The sequence below is a fragment of the Rhea pennata genome, chromosome 1 (assembly GCF_028389875.1).
Source record: "Rhea pennata isolate bPtePen1 chromosome 1, bPtePen1.pri, whole genome shotgun sequence".
Taxonomy (NCBI): Eukaryota; Metazoa; Chordata; class Aves; order Rheiformes; family Rheidae; genus Rhea; species Rhea pennata.
Window position 1 is genome coordinate 13,661,825 of NC_084663.1, and position 23,342 is coordinate 13,685,166.

Below are 23,342 nucleotides of genomic sequence, written 5' to 3' on the forward strand. Positions count from 1 at the left end.
TGAAGCCTGCTCATCTATTTGTACAGTGTCTTGAAACCAGCACAATAATAATTAGAGTCACCTTTGGAAGCAAATGTCTCTTGATATAAGTCAGATAAAATTACTGGATGAAGCACATGGCTTGAGCAGAGTTAGGATATGTAATTCAGTCCTTACTGAAAGATTGTGTGCATGGCTTCAATGCAAACTAAGAGGGGTTAGCTAGGAAATGCAGATCTGCATCAGGATCTGAATTCTGAGCTATTCCAAAATTCAGAAAAGTTTTACTGTTGGTCCATTAAAATTGAAAGCAGAGGTTGAAAAAGACATTTTGAGATGAGGTTACAAAAAATAATCAAGACTAAAGAGTAATGGAAAAGAAAAGCTTAAACATGGAAGAACTGTTCATAGCGCAAAACGAGGAGAAACTAAGCTGAAGAGGTAAGTGGAAGGCAGGCAGATAACAGGAAAAGTAGAAAGCATGCTGCAAGCATCCAGAGGTTATGTAAGAGAGACAGGGCTACGTAAAACCTGAAGCATTTGGAGGCCTATGTCAGCCACAGCAGTTGTATAATGATACCACGTTTTGTGGCATCTAGTTCAAATGCACATGAAGGCTGAAACTTGGCACTCCAGGAAGCTCTGTTAAGCAGTAGGTTTCTACCAATGTCACCTCTGAAGATGAATGTACAGTGAGTGGGAATAGAATGGGTTAGGTTTTCTGGTTGCTTCTTCAAGAGAAAACTTGAGAACGCTTATTCTTGGTCCTTTATCAGCACATGTTTTGGCTGCCTTCATATCTCATTATATGTGTGCTGGACTCTCAAATCCTTCAGTCTTGTTATTCATGAGACCTTAATATGTGAAATGAAATGCTGCTTTTTCAGGAAAACAAAGTCCCTGTTCCTTTTTAATCAACAGCAACAATCAGAAAACAAAAAAAATGAAAAATCAAAATGTCCTCCAACTATCAGATGCATTGAAGTTATTGAAGACCAATAAAATTTTGTTTTAAACGGCAAAAATTTTAATAGTTTTTTTAATTACTCGCTTGTTAACAAAAAGTCATGAGTTTAAAAGAAATGTAACTGGTTTCATACAAGTTCAGCGAAGAACAAAGGAAATTTTTAATTTTATTCTCAAAGAACAGCTTTTGATGGAATTGAACTATTAGTGCAGATGATGCCCTTTTGGTTCAAAGCACTCCACAGCTAGTGGCAGCTTCCAACGTAATGGCAGATTTCCCTTTCTGTTTTGCACTCAGAAAATGTAATGTAGAGCTATGCTTTTCTCAGCACTTCAGCTGACTTTAAATAGTACCTGTGACTATTTTGAAGTGTAAGATTTTTCTTTATATTGAAGAGTAGTGTTTCTCTAAAAATGCCAGTGTATTATTTATTAACTTGCAGAATTAGCCCTAAGTGAATCACAGCTGCTGTTACCACTACCTACAGAAATCATTTTTAAAGGTGGTTGGTTAGTGCCCTTTTTCTCTAGTAAAAGAAATGAGTTGTACCATTCAAGAAGGCCAGTGGGGCCACTCCTGGGGTGCATTAGGAAGAGTGTTGCCAGCAGGTGGAGGGAGGTGATCCTGCCCTTCTACCCAGCCCTGGGGAGGCCTCATCTCGAGTCCTGTGTCCAGTCCTGGGCTCCCCAGTCCAAGAGAGACATGGAGCTACTGGAGAGAGTCCAGCGTAGGGCTGCAAAGATGATCCGAGGGCTGGAGCACCTGCCCTATGGGGAACGGCTGTGAGAGCTGGGCCTCTTCAGCCTGGGGAAGAGAAGACTGAGGGGGGATCTGATCAATGTGTACAAGTACCTGAAGGGAGGGTGTCAAGGGGACGGGGACAAACTCTTTTCAGTTGTCCCGTGTGACAGGACAAGAGGCAATGGGCAGAAATCGGAGCACAGGAAGTTCCGCCTGAGCGTGAGGGGGAATTTCTTCCCTGTGAGAGTGACGGAGCCCTGGCACAGGTTGCCCAGAGAGGTTGTGGAGTCTCCTTCTCTGGAGATCTTCAAGGCCCGCCTGGATGCAACCCTGTCTACCATGCTCTAGGTGACCCTGCTTGAGCAGGGGGGTTGGACTGGATGATCTCCAGAGGTCCCTTCCAACCTCAACCATTCTGTGATCATTACTCCCACAGGGAGATTATCGATGATGCTTTACTGCATTTAGAAACAGGTTTAATTGACAGTACCTTAGCCTGTGAGTAGAAATATGCAGCAGGATATCAGTCCATAGGCATTTTTTTACTTTTAACATTTAAATAAGTCTGGCACTGGGCTAGTATGCTGGCAAATCTAGTCTCGAAAGCTACCTGATACTGGAAAGAATGGACAATTTCTATGCACATAATTGTTTCCTATGAAGCTGCACTGGACTGAAACTTTAAGAATTTTGTGTCTCCATATGTTTTCTATTTTAATCTTAACAAAACAGTAAAAACTGAAAAAGAATGTGACACATCACATGAGATATGCCTAAATATTTATGAGGCTGAGTCTATTAAGAGATGCCTTCTAGGACTGGGTAGTGCTTAATAATAAATGATAGAGAATCCCTCTGGCAAAATGAAGTCTGCATGATTTATAGATTTTTGTGGGACAACTTAAAAACCTATTTCTTCTATTACTTATTTAGAAGCTAAACCACTAGCATGTTTAGTTCTCAAGATGAATCTGATTACATAGATGTCCTGTAGAACTTAAATTACATATGAAAACAGCCTTTTCCTGTACATTTCATGAAAAATGTAAGAATCCTATGAAGGTTGAATAAGGCTTTAAGAGTTAGTCTGAAATCAGAGAGTGGAGGCTGTTTATTTTTGTGACAATTCAGTGCTTATTATTCATTAATAAAAGCATAGAGGTTGTGCATGAGATACATAATTTTATAACCATGTTGTGACTTACAAATGACAATATTGCCATTGCTTTTGATGTCATTACTGAAAATCTGCAGCAGGACTGTTCACAGTTTAGAATGACTGCTGTACTGTGCTTTGCTTTGGATGCAGTTATTGGCAAAAAGCCAGTGTTAGTTATCAGCTTCCCAATGCGGGTCTTGAACTACAACAAAACACAAAGATTTTTAGAAAATATGTCAAATAGAAGATGTGGCAGATATCTGAATCTAACAGTGAACTCCCTTTTATTTTCTGAATATCATTCCTTCTAACAACAGTTTTACAGTCTGTGTTGAAAGGCCACTCTGATCTTGATATGCTCAGTCTACTCAGCAGACTGCCTAGGTCAAGGCAGGTTCTTCAGACATGTGAGAAGGAACTAGGAAAAAAATCACCAGTGCTGAATTTTTTCCATGATTGATCCACCTGAGAGTTTTTGTCCCAGACTCAGATGGCATGAGTAAGACTTTCCTATCATTGAACCTACAGTGCAACGTGTTAAGAGACTAAGAAAGGAACCATCCACCTTCACATGCCAGAAAATCTGGCTGGAGAAAATAGAATTAGGGAAATTTTCCTAGTTCTATCATGCTGAACGGATTTCAGACTCACAAAAAGGGGAAAGATAGCTTTGGGTGGAGAAGTGTGTCTGATGGCTCTTTTTTGTTTTGTGAAGATATATAACTCTCCGGGGCTTTCTTTACAGTAAAAATAACTGGTTGGGAAATTCCTTGGCAGAGTCAGAAGAATTTAATCAAGAAGCTCAGTGAACCCACACAGCATATGGGACCCTCAGGCAGAGGTATAATCCTCGGTATCCTGGTAATTCTTCAATTGCAACAATAATGTAAATGATTTTATGAGAAATCAGGTGAATTCTTTCGTCGTGGCTCAGCCAACATGAGTTGGGACTTGCTTACATTTCTGTTCCTACTGCAACATTCCTCTGTGCTAAAGGAAAACATACAGGCAACTAGAGCTCAAGAAAGGGGATACACTGTTCACTGCTCTAGAGGCTATTAAGGCACAGAAAGAGCAAGTATAATAATTTCGGTGTGAAGAGATAATCCCTTGAGGCTTAATAGGAAAAACTAAATCTGAAAGTAGGGAGGAAATTAAGCTATATGAAATCTCTTTTCTGTAATGAAGAGTGAAATACTTCTAGATTTTTTATATTATTTTTGGTGTTGCATACCACTCCTTCAAAACACTCTCCATAGCTAACAAGCATTTAATTAAAAGTAGATTTTTTGAGAAAGATGTTTTGAGATGACATTAAGAAATCTATATCAGAGAGAAAAAAAGAAACCTGACAAGTAAGGAAAAGTAATGATAGCAGAACTGTCTGTGGCAGGCCAGTTAGAGGAAATAAACCAATGGGGGATCGGAAAGCAGGAAGTAAAGTGTAAACAGCTTTTAAGTTATTAAGTATCTGCATCAGTCCTTTCTATACTGACTACCAAACTGTGGAATGATTTAGTAGGGAATGCTTAATTTACAGTTGTCCTGTTAGATTATAGAGCTTTCCTAATACAGATACTCTATTTAATCTAATGATACATAATACATTTTGGAATGAAGTAATAAAGTTTGATTAAGTTTTATAATCAGATATGCCAAAATGCTAGAATTTAAGTTGTTATCCAAACGATTTCAGAGTGCAGAGAGTGCCTGGCCTTGTACGGTCCTAGGTGTAAGGCAAATGCTCTGTGGTGCTCTTAACGTTATGGAAGGCTGGCAGACTTTGGAGCTGCATCTTGGAGCCTTATATCTTAGATTGAGATCTTGGATCTTGGAGCCTTAGAGCTGAAAACTCAGGTCTAAACCTGACCAAAACTGACTGGCTTTTGACTCCCATGTGGAATCCAGAGACTAGGTCCATTCACAGCAATGGGGAAATTGGATTACAGTGTGGTAGGTGACTATTTTTGGAAAGATGTATAAAAATACATTTCACTTTTACACTTTTTGAAACTATTCTTATGACACTTTGACTCATTGGCTATAACCATGTTGCATTTTGAGTGCACGCCACATCCACATGCAAGTCCGCTTTTGCCAGATTCTCACACTCAATGTTTGGGGAACAGAGTCCTGCAAACCCTCCGAGTGAGCTCAAATACACCTGCCCTCAGTGGGACAGCTGAGAGCATTGGGCCCAGCCTGTTCTCCCTCCTGCTCCGTGTGCCCTTGAAGTGATATTCTGGGTCTGCGCATTCTTTCCTAACCGAACATTGTCTGCTGTAAAGACAGATGGGGTCCCTATTTTCCTTGTCTTCTGGCTGACTGTAGAACACGTAGATACCTACACTGAGCTATAAGTATCCTAAGGCTGCAATATGGACACACACAGCCCAAGATAAAGGAGCAAGATGGCTCAAGCCAGATACCTGGCATAGCACCCTGACGTCCGTGAAGACAGGCTTTATATTTGGGGGTTTAAAACTATCTCTGAATTTAGATTAGAAAATACCCTCTTACTTGGTAATATTTCTACAGTACAGCATCTTGAGAATCTGGAGTTGCTTACAACCTTTCCAAAGGTACTTCAGTGCTTTGTCAGTAAGGTGAATGCAACCAGAGATATCCAAGAAATGGAGGTAACAGCAGGCTGCAGCCAAATACTCAATACATAGATCAGTCATCTGTAAACGAAGCAACAAAATACATGCAAGTTAGAGGATTACTGAAGAGTTCAAACGAAAAACAGCTCACAATTTTACTAGCTGATTTGCAGGGAAAATTGAACTTTATAATACCTCGTGGAAGTAAAGTTTAGCACAGCAGAATTCTAAGTCTCAGCGACAGACTCTACAGGAGTGCATTAGGCATTACTTAAATGTTTCTAATACATTTTGAAGTGTTGGGGTTTTCACCAAATCAGAATGGTTTAACTTTCCCAGTGCCGTAACTGTGCATGTACCATACATAAGCCTTTTTGTGTTGTTCTTTCTAACACAGAGATGTTTTTCTGTTCCTCTGAAGTAGAGCTACTTAGTTTCACTTCACAGTTCCATTTTTCTAAACTGACATTCATTAACATTAATACTGGAAGTTCCACCTGAGAAACACACGGGACAGAGTCTTCAAGGTACAAAAGCAGTCATGCAAGATACTTAATAGCTCCACTGACCTAGCAGAAAGAGTTATGAATAAATTACGCACATACTTTAATTACTATATTTAGTCAGTACCAAAAATCTAGAGGGGCACATGCTAAAGACCTTTAAAAGACACTTTATTAAAACTAGAATGTTTCTGATCCTAGTGGGGTGAAATGATGGAAAGAGAGAGAAGTAACTTGCATTGTGGAGCCAATATCGTAAGAACCTAAAAGAGAGGAGAAGAGCTGAAGCTGCTGTGATCTTGTCTGTGGAACAATGAATGAAATGAAGCCCCTTATCTCCCACACAGTCCTCCTGGAACATGCGAGGAAAGGCTGTACTCTGCTTATTTCAGACTTCTCATCATGTCCCAATTTATGCTGGTTAGTATTGATGAAGCTGAGTGAACAAATCAACTCATAGCTAGAAACCTTCCAGGAGCCCAACCACACTGAAAAACACTGAAAAAAATGACTCCAAAGTGGAAGCCCCAAAGCAGTGGGAGCCCAGTCACGCTCCAGTTTAAACTGCAGGCTTTACTTCATGCTCAAAATACACAGTATTTGCTACCTCTGGATCCATAGGACTGGAAGAAGACATGATACATTGAGGAGCAGCGGTGCCATAGTCACAGCACTAGCCCTAGCCAGCAGGGCTTGCTGAGCTTGACTGATGCCAAGAGATGCTATACAGCAAGATATCCAGAAGGCACTTAACAGTGGCTCAGCAGCCAGCTTCCCAGATCAACTGCTTCTTCCAAACAGTCTACCCCTTCCGTAGTATTTCATCCCTGGTTATGTAGCTGATTCTCCACTGATTTGCCAAGCTCTTGAAATTCTATTTCTTAGATATCTGGTCTCCCCATGCATTGCATTAGGAGTTTTGGTTCTTTGGTGAACAGTCTTGCTAGTTCAGCTAGGCAGAAGCTAGTACGGTTGGCTTTACCTGGATTCAGAAAAGGCACTGGAAAAAATCAAGCATGAAAATACTGAGAGCTATTAAAACAAAGACACCACCATTTGGAAGCACACACAGCACAGACCCCCAGAAATGGAGAGCATATTTGCAGGAAATATCACTGAAAGCTCTTCTCTGTTCACGCTCTTCCCTATACAGCAACTACTGAAGATACAGACTCTTACCTGACCTAATACGAACAGCTTGATGTTCTAATTGCAACGAGTAGAAGGCCAAACATTTTAAAGGCTTGGCTCTCAGAACGTAAAATTCATGGAAAGTCAATTGAACTTAGACTCTGATTTTTAAATTAGAGGAGTAAGTTGTAGAATTGTGGCAAGACACATGCCAACAGGTCAAATTTCTGAGTAATACTATTTATTTCTTTGGAATAGCAATCCCACAACTCTCCTTAGCGGTTCTTATACATACCTTCGGACAACCAGCTATGTTGACAGATGTAAGTTTGTGGCAGTGAAATGCCAAAGCTTTCACAGTTTCATCCGTCAGCTGAGGGCAGTAAGAGACATGACAATATTCTAGGTGTTTTGTGTCTTGGCAGAACTCCTGAAAGAGTGACAGAGATCATTCCTTGGTGATATACCTACTCTACTTTTCTCAATTTATAATACATTTACATTAATCCTTTGATACACTTCAAGCACTTCAGTTGGTTTTTGTATCCTTTACTATCAGTGAAGTCACTCAGCTATAGGCTGTAAATTCCCTGGGAATAGAAGAGATGTATGAAGAGGTCATTTTCCATCTCTGACCCTGATGCATTACAGTATGTGTTCATTAGACTAAAATTTATGCAGCTTTGACTATATATCAAAATATGTTGAATTTGTGTCCTTTAAAATGAGCACAACCCAAAACCTAACAGTCTGTGCTCAAAGGATCAGTCTCCAAGACATATATTCTACTGTCTGCAAATGCCCATTTTTGTGCATATTAACAGAGATTTTTTTTTTTTTTTGTCAAAGTGAACAAGCAATTGTATCTGTACAAATACTATTATTTTCTTGAAAGGAATGGGTAAGGATTTCAGGACTGTCACTTAGGAATATTCTAGATTCTGATTTGCAAAGTGAAATTCAGGGCAGCTCACTGCAGCTGATGTGCCAATAGTCTCCGGTAATTATTGCTATGATAGCTGTGGAGTGCAATGTCTATCCTTGTTTTTAGAGCTACTAAGCACCTGTAGAGCTCACTGACTTAAATTTCAGTACCTTTGTAACTCAGGTATTAGTTTTTTCAAACACTCCATAAAACAGAAATAACTTTTGAAAATATCAAGCTCATAGATCAGTGACTCAGTTTCCCAGCCTGTAAAATGGAGCTGAGATAATTTCACACAAGTTATGAAGCTTGCAAGAACTGCTTACAAAACATTTTCGAGACCTGCAGATGGCAAGTGATAAATAGGCATAAGGTTTACTATTAAGACATTCCAGCTTCTGTATGATTTCTTGAATTTTTGCATTAATACCTACTCCATGCAATCTACCAGGCCAACTAAAAAGACCAAAGGGACAATTTGACCAGTTCAAGGTGTTGATGTATTTTTCATCTATATTTGATACTTGCACCTCTGAAGTGTGACCATATGAACCAAAGCATTTGACAAAAATTACATTAAAGTATGTATTTTAAACAGTATTTCAGAGCAGCCCACATACATTCTTGCTTCCCCTGAAACGCAGGTGGACGTAACTTTGAGATACTATGCATGGTTCTTTGCAATGAAACTTCTATGAAAGGCCACACAGATTCAGAAAAGACATTTTTCTCCTTTGCACTCTGAAACTTTGTCAATCTTTTTGACTACATCTTTTTCAAACACAGAGTGTTCACTTGCAGGCCCCCAAAGAGAAGGAGAAGGTAGAGGTATGCTGTAATTTTGTGTTTGTGGGCAATCAGCCGTTGCTAGCCTCCAGGGCTGCTCCTTACTTCTAAGGTAGCTCAGCGTGGAACCTTTCTCCTTAAGGGACAACAGATTTGTGAACTCAAGCAGCAAACCATCAAAAGAAGACAGTATTTCTTCACTTAATAATGCCATGATGTGAGTATTCTGTCCAACAGCAGGACATTTTGTGGTTCAAGCAAGTTTTAGCTTCAGTGAGTATTGCCCCTCTAAGGTTGTCGGCTGGGACCGGCTCCAAGATATCAGACCTTAAATCTGTCACTAAGCGGATCTTTCAGGCTTGCTAATCATGGCATAAGGCCAGTGTAATCTGACAATTTTTGGCATGGAAATTTTACTTCTATAGAGGAAAAGAAGGAAATAATTACGTAGCAGACCGAATTAAAATGCTGATTGCTTGAAGCTTTTTAGAAGTTTCTAGAAGTAGTCCTGAGGCAAAGCGAGTAAGGACTACATGGCTGCATAACAGACGTGCATGCACCCAGAGACATACAAATGCATACAAATTCTGAAGAAAAGTCCACAGTAGTCAGACTATTGCCTCTGACACATAGCTATTTTTCCTTACTTAAACCAGCAACTCGCTGAGGCACTAAAATATGCCTGATCACTGTAAATGTTAGCTTTTTGATGACCAGAACTTGTGAGCGAGTTTCACGAGTTTTACATGAATAGATGCAAAGAAGCTTACTGTCTGAAATTTATTTCATGGACCAGATTTTTAGAACACTTCTTTGGTGTCCTAGCTCTAATTTCTTTTTTTTTTTTTTTTTCTATCTATTAGTACAGATGTACTAAAGCAGTGCTTCTTGGGTTTGGGGGTTCTTGTTTTATTCTACTACATACCAGAATGTGAACAATTCAACCTAAGATGGTCAGAATGGACAATTCAGGGTTTATAAAAAATGGCTTCTGTACCTTTCCTATTTTAATCACAGCTTTACAGGGTGTTACTGCAATACAGAAACATTCTGAACTCTCAGTAAGAGAATTTTTTTATCTGCATGTAAGAGAACCTCAACTCCCTTCAGAATTTGGCCTCAAATGTGATGACTTAGTCACTGCATTCTCAGCTAGGGTATGTAGCACAAGCTGAAGCCAAGACTGCAATGCTTGTATGGTACTTTTATCTTGTTTTTACTGATACAGTTTGTCTACGTACACATTTAAAGTATCCTTCAAAGCTGGGCTCTGAATTGCTCCTAACTTGAAGACAACCCCTACGTTGGTTTGCAAACACCACTATTTGCTCAAGTCGAGATTTTTATAAATTGTCAGATTAGGTGAAAACACTGAAAAGTGTTTTAATGAACTACTCAGCATCTTTAGATTCTCAGTGCTTTCTAGAATCAATTTTAGTAATGAAAGAAATCTTGGCAGCTTTACACATGTAATGTAATATGAAAATAGATACAGAAAACCTTGCTATCTCCTTAGCTTGAATCCTTTTAATTCTAACTGAATGAACTTAATATTCTGGGGAGAGGATCTACACAGGGCTTTCAGGTTAGCTGCCACAACATGCAATGCTGCCGTTCTGCAGAACTGTCACCAATCGCTGACAGAACAAAATACGTGATCAACGGTGAAAGTGATAGCAAAAACAAATTAAAAGTGTTTTGGGTCTATGTGTACAGAGTGTTAATGCCAAAATAAGAAAAGGCAAAAGCATACGAGATACGGGGTTGGGATCCAAGCTGTTGTTAATGCGTTTAATTACGTGATCCGATTCCAATTGCTCGTGACTGCGTCAGACTTCAGCATGCTGGCCTTTTGAAATTGTATTTGCTGTGAACTTGACTAAAATTGAATTATTCTGGAAAAACAATTTGCATATTTGCAAAAGCAGGTAAATGACATTTTTTTTCAAAGGTAAAAAACATTTCTTATGAAAAGCTGTGGCATTTCTCCTGCTGCAGTAGAGCTGTAGCTCAAGATTTCACCAGAAACAACGTCTTTGTCAAGGAGACTAGAACTATAGGGCTATGTTTCTATTGGTAATGTTAGCAGTACCTGGGCACAAGTTTGATCAGCCATACTGATTAAATTATTAGCATGCTCTCTGATAGAAGTAGGCTGAAAGTTGTGCCATGCCAGCTGGCCTCAGGCTACCAAATGTTTCCTAGCCCATTTTGCTTACTAGTAGTGAGATGACTAGTAAGGGAAAAAGGCTTAAAGTAGAGGATAGGACACTGAGACTGACACTGCAATGAAAGTCTAAAGATTGCAGTCTGAAAGAAGAATGACACAAATATCCTTAGAGGCAAGAGAGAAGAAACAAGCTGGACAGAAATGAACAGGAAGAGCCACCTGGCAGTGCTTGGAAAGAGAAAATCGGCTGAAAGGACAGTGCTCACGGAAGTGTCCTCCCATTAAAAACTGAAACAAAACCAGCATCTCCAAATCCTGCCATTCTTCTGCTGGTAGCACTTACATGTAAAACCCACTTAAATGTCCCTCTCATCTCTAGTGCTTCTATACATGGAATTCAAAACCAGGAACTAGAATCAGCTGGTCTGAAATGGCTAACAATGTATGGAAATGTAAAGATGATATCATGCCATGGCCTATCAAATTCTGAAGTGTCTGGGGTTTTTAACAACAGAAATGTTATAAACAAAACCTTTAAAGTGTCATCATTATAGTCACAAAGCCAAGCTTTCAAAAACTAGGATTTGCTTTTGGAACTTTCATTTGGGCCTTTTGTGAATATGTATGAATATTCAATTTTTCATTATTTGCTTCCGAAGTCTTTTTCATAGCCTTACTGACTTAATTCAGTGCTAAGGATGGACCTATTCCAGGAAAGAATCAGGATTCTTAAGTTTCTGTAGCTTATTTATTACAGAAGTTAGACAGCATACAAGGACTCAAAGCGAGACGCTGTGAGAAGAAAAGGACAGACTGATCATTGAGACACCAGAACCCTCTCTTGGGATACCAAATTTTGTCTCCTCTCATCCAAAACATTTTTCCTTGTGCTGCTGGCCTAAGTCATTTACAGTAAATATTGCACAGGTGCTTAAAAACTTCATTCTTCATGTTCTCTGTGCCCAGTGTCAGATGCTGATACTAAATTTATATTGGCAATTGAGGGAAATGGAGTCTTGCTTGCTCTCTTCATCTCTCTATTCCTGGTTCTACATCTATGACTATGATCTCCAGAGGTGTTGTGAAGGTAAAAGTGATGTTTGCAAAATGTTCAGCCACTACAAAGAGATGAATACCGTAAGAAGAAAACAAAATCATTTTCTAACTTACATGCACAATTTTAATTCTGTGTAGATAGCACCTGAGGACACCAAAGCATCAATGAAAATACAAAATACTGAATTGCTGTTTTTTAGGTGAGCATCATCTGAGTTATGAATGAGTACAGATCCTATTTACAAATATGTGATCATATAACCAGTTATATATTGTAATGCCTCGGTACAATACATACTGGAACTTTCTGCAGTTTACTTTGACAGCATTAATAAAGAAGTACTCGTAATATACATTTTATTTTCACATAATTCAAATACTTTTTATATAACCAAAGAATTAACAAGATGTGCAGTGTATAATGGGGTAACTTTCTACAAAGTTTCCATAAACACATACCTTTAGATTCAACTTACAAAAAAGGACTTAACATTTCTTTTCAGGGCAATTCCTTAGCTTTTGTTCTTTCTCCTGCCCTTCCTAAATCCCTGACAACATGGCTCCTATAACTGCTATATCTTCATGTTCTCCAATCCTCAGGAAGCTCAAGTTCATATTGCATATGGGGGAAGTGTGAAAACTTTTTTCCATATTCTTTTTTAGAGCTTATTTTATGTGATGAAACATTTACTGAAAAAAACTCTTAGCCATAAGCCACAGCACAATGCAAAAGTGAATATTCTGTTCTGAAAACTGGCTCTATGCTCACTTTCAGTGAGATATACACAAGGTGTATGTACTTGGTCATTATTTTGTTTAAAAACATGGAACTTTACACAGAACATTCAAGAAAGGCCAGTCAGAATTACACCTAAAGAAGCAAATTCTAATGGCCTGACATGTATTGAGGCTAACAAGATTCAATCCAGATGCATCCCTTGTGGTGCAGCAAGGACTGACTCATTCTTATAATATATGGCTATAAAATGATGGATGTTGGAGCTTTATAATGGAAAAAAATGTAGAAGCTGAAAACTGGGATTACATGATGGCATTGCCTGTACTTGCAGTCTTAAGATCTGCAAATGTTTATGGGCATGAAACTAGTATCATTAAACAAAATGATTTAAACATTTCTGTAATGTGGTTAGGAACAGCTCTCAATTATAGATAAAAGTGTTCTTATTTGGACGTAAATACCTCACTTCTTCCTAACAAGACAAATTTTTCTTTCTTGTAAAAAGTTACTAATTAATGTTTATTTATTATAAATAAACATTATTCTCAAACACAAAGCAGTAAATCTATGCAATTATACTGAATTTGTCAAGTCTCCAAACAAATTTAGGTAAACTTTAAGCACACAAAATATCTGGTGATAAGGAATTTCACAGCTTAACTATGCATTTTGGAAAGAGCCATCTCCTTTTGTTTCTTCTCAGTTTTCAAACTAAGTTCACTTCATGCCCACTAGATTATATATTGCAGTGAACAGCAAGAAATTAATCCCTATCTACCCTTTTCATGGCACTTATGACTGTACAGATCTCAGCTGTATTCCCTCCTTTCCGGACTGCAGGTTCCTAGCCTGCCTAGCTGCTCCTTATATGGGCAGTGCTCCGTACCTCTGATCATCCTTATTATCCTCTCTGAATCTTTTCCAGTTTCCACTTCAGTGCTTTATCCATAAAAAGAATTATAGTAACACAGAATAACTGATTTTACCAAAACAAGATAATGAGTGCTAGTAAATCAGAATTTAATATGTAGTAACTGCTGTGATCATTCTGTAAGTATGATAAATACTTGGATGGGAAATCTCATCATTAACATTGATTTAAAAAAGCAACAAATATAAAACAATTTATAAACATTGTAAAATAGAGCTCAAATACTGTATGTGTATTAGTATTAATATTTCAATGATAATTACTAAATATTCAATAGAAAAAATATTTTGTCACTGTGTGACTTTATAACTTATCATGAATTTAAATAATTCTTTACACAGTAACTTCAAATTTTAGGTTGACTTTTTAGAATTTAATTACTTTCCTGTCTCATAACTTTATAAAGATTATTGGCCCTGGTAAATGTCTAAGTTTATAGGCCACAACTGAGGTCAGAACACTAAAAGATGCATATTTCAAATTAATCTTTTATATTTTAAGAATGATATCTAGCTTTATAGTGTTCAGAGCCAAGATTAAATTTCAAAACCACAATACTTAATAATCATTTTAGAAAGGAAAACAATGGAAAAAATGCAGTTTAGTGAAATTTAGCAGTTGGTTCTTTGTGAACATGATGAGATCTTAAGAATAAGTGAGTAATTCAAATATCTATCTTAAAATACATTGCATTTGATGTTTTCATGGGATGCTTAAACAGGTCTTTTTGAAACAACTACTTAGTGGTTTATGCTATTTTCCCCATATAATAGCTAAGAAATCCGCTCAATTTGTAGAGGATGCATATGCATTTCTTATTTAAGGATGTTCCATTATTTTTTATGATCTTAACTGGTAAGAAATATACCATTAGAGGAAAGTATTGAGAAATATTTTTGTGTCAATACAAGATAATGATGTGTGAAAAAATAGCAGCAGCACATGAAGCATCAAGTGCAACAGACTAAAGGGAATTTAACTGCTCCATTGCACTAGATGTGCTCAGCCAAGCAATCACGGCATTCAATTCATCGCTGACTAAAAAAGCACAAAGTGAGCAAGACCTGAAAGCCCACACTAGTAATTGGAAAAATACATTTTAAATAGCATTAGTAGAGGATCTGTAGTGCAAGGGAGAAACAATAGTAACAGCAATTTAGATTGTAACTTGTCCTGTACAAATCAGTAGGAAGTCAGATTCTTGTAGTCTAAATGAAATAAACAGCAAGGCAAGCCAGTAAGTAACATGCGAAAGCCAGATTGCACGGGGCCAGTACAGCATGGAAAGCTAGAAACTTTCTGTGATTTTTGCCATCATGTACTAGCTCAGAGTATTGAAAATCATGTCTTGCTCTTACGATGGAAAGGATTCAACCTGCCATTCTTAAAGTGATCGGAATAACATACAGGGGAATCTGCCTTAGTCTGTTACCAATCTCAAACGAAAGACACATGTAAAGCAATTTTACCTATGTCTGGATAGAGCCTATAACGATTTCAATAACAAAATTATCAATCATTTTACTTTGGCGTTCATTTTGGCATTCTAATTTGACAGAAATTTAGTTGTGTACACACACAAAAGTAAGAAAAAAAGGAAGCGAAATAAGACAAAATTGACAGAGATAAAGTTTAGATTACTAGATAAATCAAAGAAATTAAGATGAGGAATAAGGGGAGACAAAGAGAAGATCCAAGCCAGGAAAGAGCTGAGTAAGTGTCTGAAAATAAAGTCTCTGTCTTTAAAAAGAATACGTAAAAGGTCAGGAAGCCAGAAAAGCGTATAAAATGGAAAAGAGAAATTCATGACACAGTGTGAAAACACAATTTTTTGCTGCCATATTTTGGATTCACTAAAATAAAAAAATAGTAAATGAGGTTAAAGGAAAGGGGAGAATTTAAGAGTCACTACAGAGGGACAGAATTCAAGACATTTAAATTCACAATAAAACAGAAGGAATGAAGGGGGAGAACCATTTGTAAGACTGAATGCAGAATAAAGTAATAAAGAATGAATGATGGGAGATAATGACATACAGAGTAAAATAAGATCAGTTTTGGATACAGTTAATTTCAAGAAACTGAGAGGCTTCCAGAAAATTTTTAAAAAGAGGTGAAGTTTTACCTGAATCCCAGTATCGCTGATGTTTTGGCATTCTGATATAGAAAGTTCCTTTATTTTTCCACTGCAGCCAAGGGCTCTCAAACCCTTAAAAAAAAAAAAAAAAAAAAAAAAAAAAAACAGAAAAATCAATCTTAAAAATCAATACATAAAATTTTATGTAATTACATTTAATAGGTTAAAATGGTCAAGTATATCCAATGCTTGTATATTAAAGCCTCTAAGAATTACAGTACCTTTTAAGACATTAGAAAACAATCCTTGAGAATATCCCCAAAACATTATCTATTTTTTACAAAGGAAAAGGAGAATTGGAGATGTTATGCACATGCATTGCCCAAAGTCCCACAAAAATTTAATTGTGGGAACTATGGACCAGATTTCTCTCCTTCACAAACGCTTCCTTTATGTTTCCATTCTCACATAGTCAAAAATAAATCCTGTATTGGTTGGCATTTTTCTTACAATCAAACTAGAAGCAGTTCTCATTATTGACTAGTTAAGCTCAGATTCTTAAATGTTTATTTAAAAGGACTTTCCTGGATCCACCAGAATCTATTAGAATAGTAAGTCTTATTTTAACCATCTCTATTTGGAACAAATAAATGCAAGGCTCTTATGCACAGCCTTTACTTCAGCACACTGCATGTATTTTATCCTCATTTTTGCTTGAAGCACACAAGGGTTAATTATATGTAGAAATAACTCAATGGAAAAGGTAAAATACTGTATTTTCCTATCTATTCAGAATGAAAGAAATTAAGAAAAGTAGTATAATGTGAAATACTTCCACAGGACACAAATCAGTACTGTCATAAAGCAAGATACATTTGCGTATCTCCTTCAAAATTTGGAGTTTTAAAAACAATTTTTCTCATGCAATCTGTTTTTGTTTTGGTGGGAAGAAGAAATTTGCTACAGCCACATAATATGTTAGATTTCCCCATAGTGAGGCCCATATGGCTGCAGCTAAGGCACAAGGCCGTATTTGCAACGATGCAGTCACATTCGCATAGGTATTCCACACTACTCAAGACAACAGGGAGGTGATAACTTTGGTAAACCCCCATCTTAGGAGTGCAAAAGGATCAGAAGATGCTTCGTGCTTTCTTGCTTGTTCACCTGGAAACGGGACCAGGTTCTGGTCCTAAACTCTCTAATCTGAAGAACTGCATATTCTGAAACTGAAGACTTCTAAAAAGTATTTTAATATTCACAGCAGAAGGTACGTGTGCTTCATATCAATAGAGCAAACTTTACTGAAAACGTTGTAGCTTCATTCTATAGATTTAATAAATTATCTATAATTAGGCAGCCAACAGTACTGCTCAGACAGGAAATATCTTCTTGAAAAAACAAGCATGTGTAAATAGTGTCTGGAATCCAGATGTGGCCATTTTAACAATAATGTTAGAAAAGTTGGCTGGAGTTCAAGTTTTGCAAATTCCTGGAATCTCACAGGCTGAATAAAAACAAAAAATGGAATAATGAAAAAGATTTCCAATCCTGACTACTGTTGAAAACAAAGAAATTTGCATTTTTCTCAACACACACCATATGTTGACATATATGGTGACTATTACTTTCAAAAGCTTCATGAACATCTGTAGATTTCCGGGGTTTGTTGACCAAACCATCCCTGTTCAGGACAAGAAATAATCGTGTGTTTCATGATCATCCCCAAAAGAGTTTGTGTCAGAACTTACAAGGACATTGAGAGTGCAGCTTTATAAGCATAATTTCTTCCTGTAAAAGTAGCACCACTTTACTGTACTTGATAATTAAAGAACATTATAAATACTTTTTGCTATATGATGACAAAACCTGGTATCAACTCAAAGCTAATTTATAATCATTTTATCTGACTACAGTGACTCTGGGTTATAGTACATCTACATAGTAGCATGTGCAACTATTTTTTACAATAAAACTCAAGGGCTCATTTGAGATGTTTCATTAATATGACCAAATTTGACGTGGCAAAGAGTGAAGCCGTCAAAGGGAAGGAATACCAGTATGAATTTAATTGTCAATTACATAGAAAAACTATGAAACTTTTACCTTTCTAACAATAAACCCTTTCAACCAAGTTCTACACATGAAATCTAATCTATATGAAAATTTTAACTATTATTTTTAAATCTACCATATGTGTAAAGTAGGCAATTATCACTAATTCTATTAGGCTGATTTATTCATAAGTATTTCCTTATAAACAACGTCAAGGATCCCCACCCAGCATTCTGACCTATTTCTGAGACTTTTATCTTCTATACTAAGCCTCCAGACATTTGTGAAAGATATGGTCTGAACTATCATATTATCATTGGAATTCCTGGAGATAGATGCTAGCAAAACAGACACTATGCAGCATACAGAATATGTTCACCTACTCTAATGTGCTTCTAAAAAAATCCTTCCTCTTTAACACAAAGAAATGACCCCATCTATCTTGGAGAAATCTTTCATTGCCATGGAGAAAAGGGAAGACTTTGTCCTACATCTTTTGTACAGCACATGTATTAGTACTTCTAATTTAGAAAACACCTTGAAAAGAAATTTCTTAGTCTTCTCCAATAGCTGATTTTTTTCAAGTGATTGAGTTACGTATTTTCATCATGTTTCATTTACTTCATTATTTGAGACATACAGTCATGTGCAGAGCATCATTTATTATTAGTTCATATAGGTTTTGTTTTTGTAGATGAGAAAGTGATCATTTCCTGTACCAGCTGGTGAGGGTCTTCACTTCCTACAGCCAAAAGTCATCTGAGGCTATGGCATACCAAAGGACAACTTTTTATTATTTATGTCCACAAGCTGCCAAGCTGTGCCTTTCAACTGCAGACTGCAATGAATGTATTCTCTCTCACTAACAATAACCACGTGCTATATTTTTTTCAACTTCTGAGATTTTGGTTCACATATCTCTTTGTAACCTTAAAGGTCAGCATCTGTAATGTATCTTTCTTTGTCTTTATGTTCCAGACAAATACAGATGTCACTTCTCGTTCATTCCCCAAATAAAACAGATTGACCTCAAAGTGACTCCAGTACTGGAAGATAGTTCTTTAGAGGCATCTTCCACCTTCTATATGCAAATCATTTAATTACAAATGACTCAGCTCATCCTCTAAAATGTTCCAATTTCTGCATAGATTAGCTACACAGGCACCAGTTCCATGGATCAAGCACTTACTGGAAGGGAAGAATGTACCTCACATCATACAGTGACATTTTGCTTTTACATACTAGGTATAGACATTGTATTGGCCATCATTCAGATGTGATGATCATGGGATCTATGACTGAAATACTGTCTAGCTCAACGGAGGGGACTCCAGCCTCAAGACTACTAGCGACTGATGCCTTGGACTTGAAAAAACAACAGCACACATTTGTGCTATTCTTTTCTCCAAGGCAGAAGGTGTCAATGCTGAAAGTAGAGAAGCAGCTTCTAAATCTAGATCATATAAGATCATGTTCTGTGGAGGAGACAGAATTTTACGGAGGGGATAGAAGGGAAAGAGAGAGAGTTCTCTAAGCAGGGGATACAGTGGCTAAAGCAGAAAAAAAGTTTTGGGCTCAGTGAATGGAATCACAGTTCTCCAAAGGCAGGGTATAAGCCCTTATAGACCTGTGCATGGTATGTCAGAGGATGGAGGCAAAATTGTCATATACTGAGACCCACACAGTGAATGTACCTACATCTAAGTACTTGAAGAAGAAGGATGGCTTCAAATATAGAATAGCTAACCAAAGCCAGAGTGATCTGTAAAGACTATCTAGAGTAAGTGCTGTAATCGAAGGCACAACTGCAACACACTCAGATGTACCCAAAACTAGTTTTACACTAGCTAGAACAGATGCTATTAACAATACATATGTGTCAGAATAAAGCTCAGTGTCAGATAGCAAAGGCCTTCTGGAAAATTGGTAAGTCCTTAAGCAAATAATCCACAATGGTGTTAGCTATTGCAGCTATAATGTTACCAATACTTGAGCTCATGGAAAGGTTGGTCAGACTTGGTTACAAGAACTGCAAAGACATGTTTTTTGCAGTTGTAGAAATCCCCCAGCATAACTTCCTGTGCAATGCACGCCAAAGTTAATTCCTATACCTCACCAACCATTTGTGGCTAGACCAATCATAACTTATGAAATACAGTTGCAAATATTTCTTGATACTAAGCTCAGACGGCATAGCTTCTACTGTAACAAAACATTCTCTAAAAAAAATTGAGTACAATTTTCAACATTGCTGACTACTTTTAATTGCTATTGATTTCAGTTGGGATTAAAGGTATTAGCACATCTGGCATCAATTGTAATGACTCTCTAAGTGCTAGTATTTCCTATTTCTATGCAGATCTAAGCTTCCAGATCTTCAGGGCACATTCTCTCTTTCACTATTCCCCCGAGCAAACAAGACTGCAAACATCTGAATTTAGATCTCATTCAATATATTTTACTATTTCCTCTTCCTTGCCTTGGGAATGTGTTTCCTGTGTGTGATCTGTCACTCACTTTTCTTTGAAAATCAAATTTTACAGTCTCTTGCTGTTTCTGCCTAGTAGACCTGATAATAACTTTTTCTTCTCATCCTTTACAAAGTGCTTCCTCAGTCCTACTGGTCTAACATCAAAATGTGGCACCAGGCTGCGGATTCAAGTCACCATAAAGCTGCAATCCACTGATGTTACAAAGCACTTACTGCAAATAACTCTGGGAAGAAAAAAATGTAACTTTTTTTCCCCTCAGGATCTATTTAGCAACTTATTATTAAAATACTAGTGAATATTTATGTTCCAGCCTGGCCTTCAGGACCAGCCATGATCACAGAATCATTGTGTACAAACACATCATAAAAGAAAGTAGGATTAACTGTTCATATTCCCATACAACCTCTACTGCAGCATTTCTAATGATTATAAACTATCCTCAGCTAAAGAGTAACTACATATAGGCAGCATGCAAACAACCGGCGACTGCCTTAATGCCACAGATAAGTCTTCAGGAGGCATTTTAGCCAAAAGACAGAATGGGGCCCTAGATTATAACAAGAGAGAGAATTTCATGCACAGGAGTCACTGAAAGAAAATGTAGAAACAGCTGTGGCAGAAAATTTCTTCATATACTCAATTTCCTTTTAAAAGTGTATCAAGATTCTTTCAGTTTTTAAAACAGTTTACCTATTTTTTTATGTTTTAGGCTAGTTTATTCTCTCTTATTGGTATACTGTACAAAATTCACCACAGATCTTAATGTAGGTTTCCCAAAGTCTACTTAGGGCAAAACTGGTCTTTTGTTTTTATTGCTAGATCATATGTATTTGTCAGGAGTCAATGAATTTACTTTAACAATTCCTTTAATTGTTCTTTGCTATGCTTTTTCTAACTGTCTGAATCCTGCTTAAGACACTTTCTGCACATGTCCCAACATTTATATATATATATATATATATATATATATATATATATATATATGTATGTATGTATGTATATCTCCCATGAAGAGGGTGGTCCACGCCATAGGCATTAGCAATTGGTGTCAGAATGAGGATAGCCAGGAAGCTTCGCACTTTCAGATTCTCAGATGTGGAGCAAAGTTGCCAAAGCCATACCACACAGACCTCAGAAAAAAATTTAAGACATCTTAACAAAATTATGGAAAGCATGAGACTAAAGCTTATAGCTAATACTGCTTCTCTGATTCATGGAAGCAGTTCTACTCAGTCACTGGGACTGCTTTTATAAGAAAGGCATATAGGTTTTGGCCCTAAGTGCAAGTGTGCTCATCTCAGTAACAGAAGTTTTAAAACTTTGCAAATATTTTATATGTCTTTACAACAATATCAATATGATTTGTGATTACAATATTATTTATTAAATCATAGAAATCTTTTAAATACTCACAGCTCAAATCCCCAAATCTTATGGTCTCTATTCCAAGGAGCTTAAGAGAGCAAAAGGTGAAAGAAAACAATGATGGATGGAACACTAGTTGGAAAAAAGGGAAATCTCTGGAAGAATTTAAAGGTAATTTTTTCAAATAACTATATATTTTTGCATCATCATGTGCTTGTTTTAAAAAGAAAGAATATAACTAAGGTTGCAAATCTTGCCATTTCTAAGTCTCTGTTTTAAATTGTTTATAACTCTAAGAAACATACTTCTAGTATCTAGGAAATGATAAAAATAGAAATAAAATAAAACTGTCTTTCCCACTATTAAAAAAAGTTACTGAGACTTTAAAGTGTGTATTATTTATCAAAATCATTTCAATTTTTAATAAAGAATCAATATTTTTTGAAAGGTAAACTAAAAGAATAAGAATTATATATAGACTTCATATATATTCATATCTTACTATTTTCAGAGATTGTTTGTATATCCTAGGGCTGAGATATGCTTATACTTGTCATATCAAATATCCTGACATTCTTTTTAGTAGAAAACCTATATGGAAGAATGTTAAGCTATGGCTTACATTTGCATGAAGTGTTTAAAGCCTGCACATCAAGAGAATAAAAGGGCAGGAGAAAAATAACTTTAATTCTCACATCCTACAGAGGGAAAATGAGAGAAACAGAAAGACGGAGTTCCACTTCTTTAAAGTACAGCAGATACAGTTAGGCAATACTACAGTTAGGGAACTGGCATTATAAACAGTTTAAAAAGATCAGATACTTCCTTGATACTATCATAATGGATGTTGAGTTCTTCAAAAGAAATGTTAATTGTTAATGTATTTTATATGAATAAGAGCAATACAGTCCAAGCGCTAAGACAAGTAAAAGAACTTACCTCGTATCCCACTTATCTATCATATGCACAACGTCGATATTCTCTTCACTGGATGATATTTGGCTTTGTTAACCAATAGTCTTTGATCTTTATGTAATAAGACACTTAACCATACATAGAATCTTAAGCATGTGATTAATTACTTGTCTTAATGTAGACTCTGCTCACAAATTTGCCTAGAGAGTTTTTACGTAAAATGCATAACTGTCTATATAGAATACCAAAATTCTAATATACACAATAATTATTTTTTATTCAATTTCCAGTCTTTCTTTAGGCTCAGAACAAGGATGATAAAATTCTCCAAACATAGGAGAGAATAGCAATATTTTTATTAGAACTACATTGTTTTATTACTGTGAGTCTAAATGCAACTATATGTGAGTCTAAACTGAAAATATTTGTCTAAACTAATAAAATCTCTTGTTAGGGACAATTCTAAGTGTCAACATATTTCTTCAAAATGCAACAACTTTCCCGAATGAAAGACAGGCTGCAGTAGGAACATTTCACCTTTAGGCACCAGAGAAACTACAGAAGTGGAAGGCACCAACAGTGGAAAAAGTTTTCACTTTGACTGACACTAAGTCAGTAATCCATAAGGCACAAATCTGTAAGAAAATTTGATCTACTTTCTCCCACTGTCCTTCACTTAGATCTACGACATCCTGATTGCAATAAATTCTGCTCGCCTTTGCTAGGCAGAATGATTCTGCCCTCACCT

General features: G+C 36.8%; 1 protein-coding gene across 3 annotated transcripts in view; it reads right to left on the bottom strand.

Annotated features, from left to right (window-relative positions):
- FBXL13 (F-box and leucine rich repeat protein 13) overlaps positions 1-23,342 on the bottom strand; it is a 98,732-nt gene that overhangs the window by 2,781 nt on the left and 72,609 nt on the right. For 2 of the 3 annotated variants that reach the window (XM_062581648.1, XM_062581657.1), the window contains 3 exons: positions 15,816-15,899; positions 7,379-7,513; positions 5,367-5,530 (listed from right to left, as the gene is read on the bottom strand). In XM_062581648.1, the coding sequence (XP_062437632.1) occupies positions 5,367-5,530; positions 7,379-7,513; positions 15,816-15,899 (383 nt within the window). The remainder of the gene's footprint in view (positions 1-5,366; positions 5,531-7,378; positions 7,514-15,815; positions 15,900-23,342) is intronic. The other variant, XM_062581642.1, reaches the window with a different exon arrangement.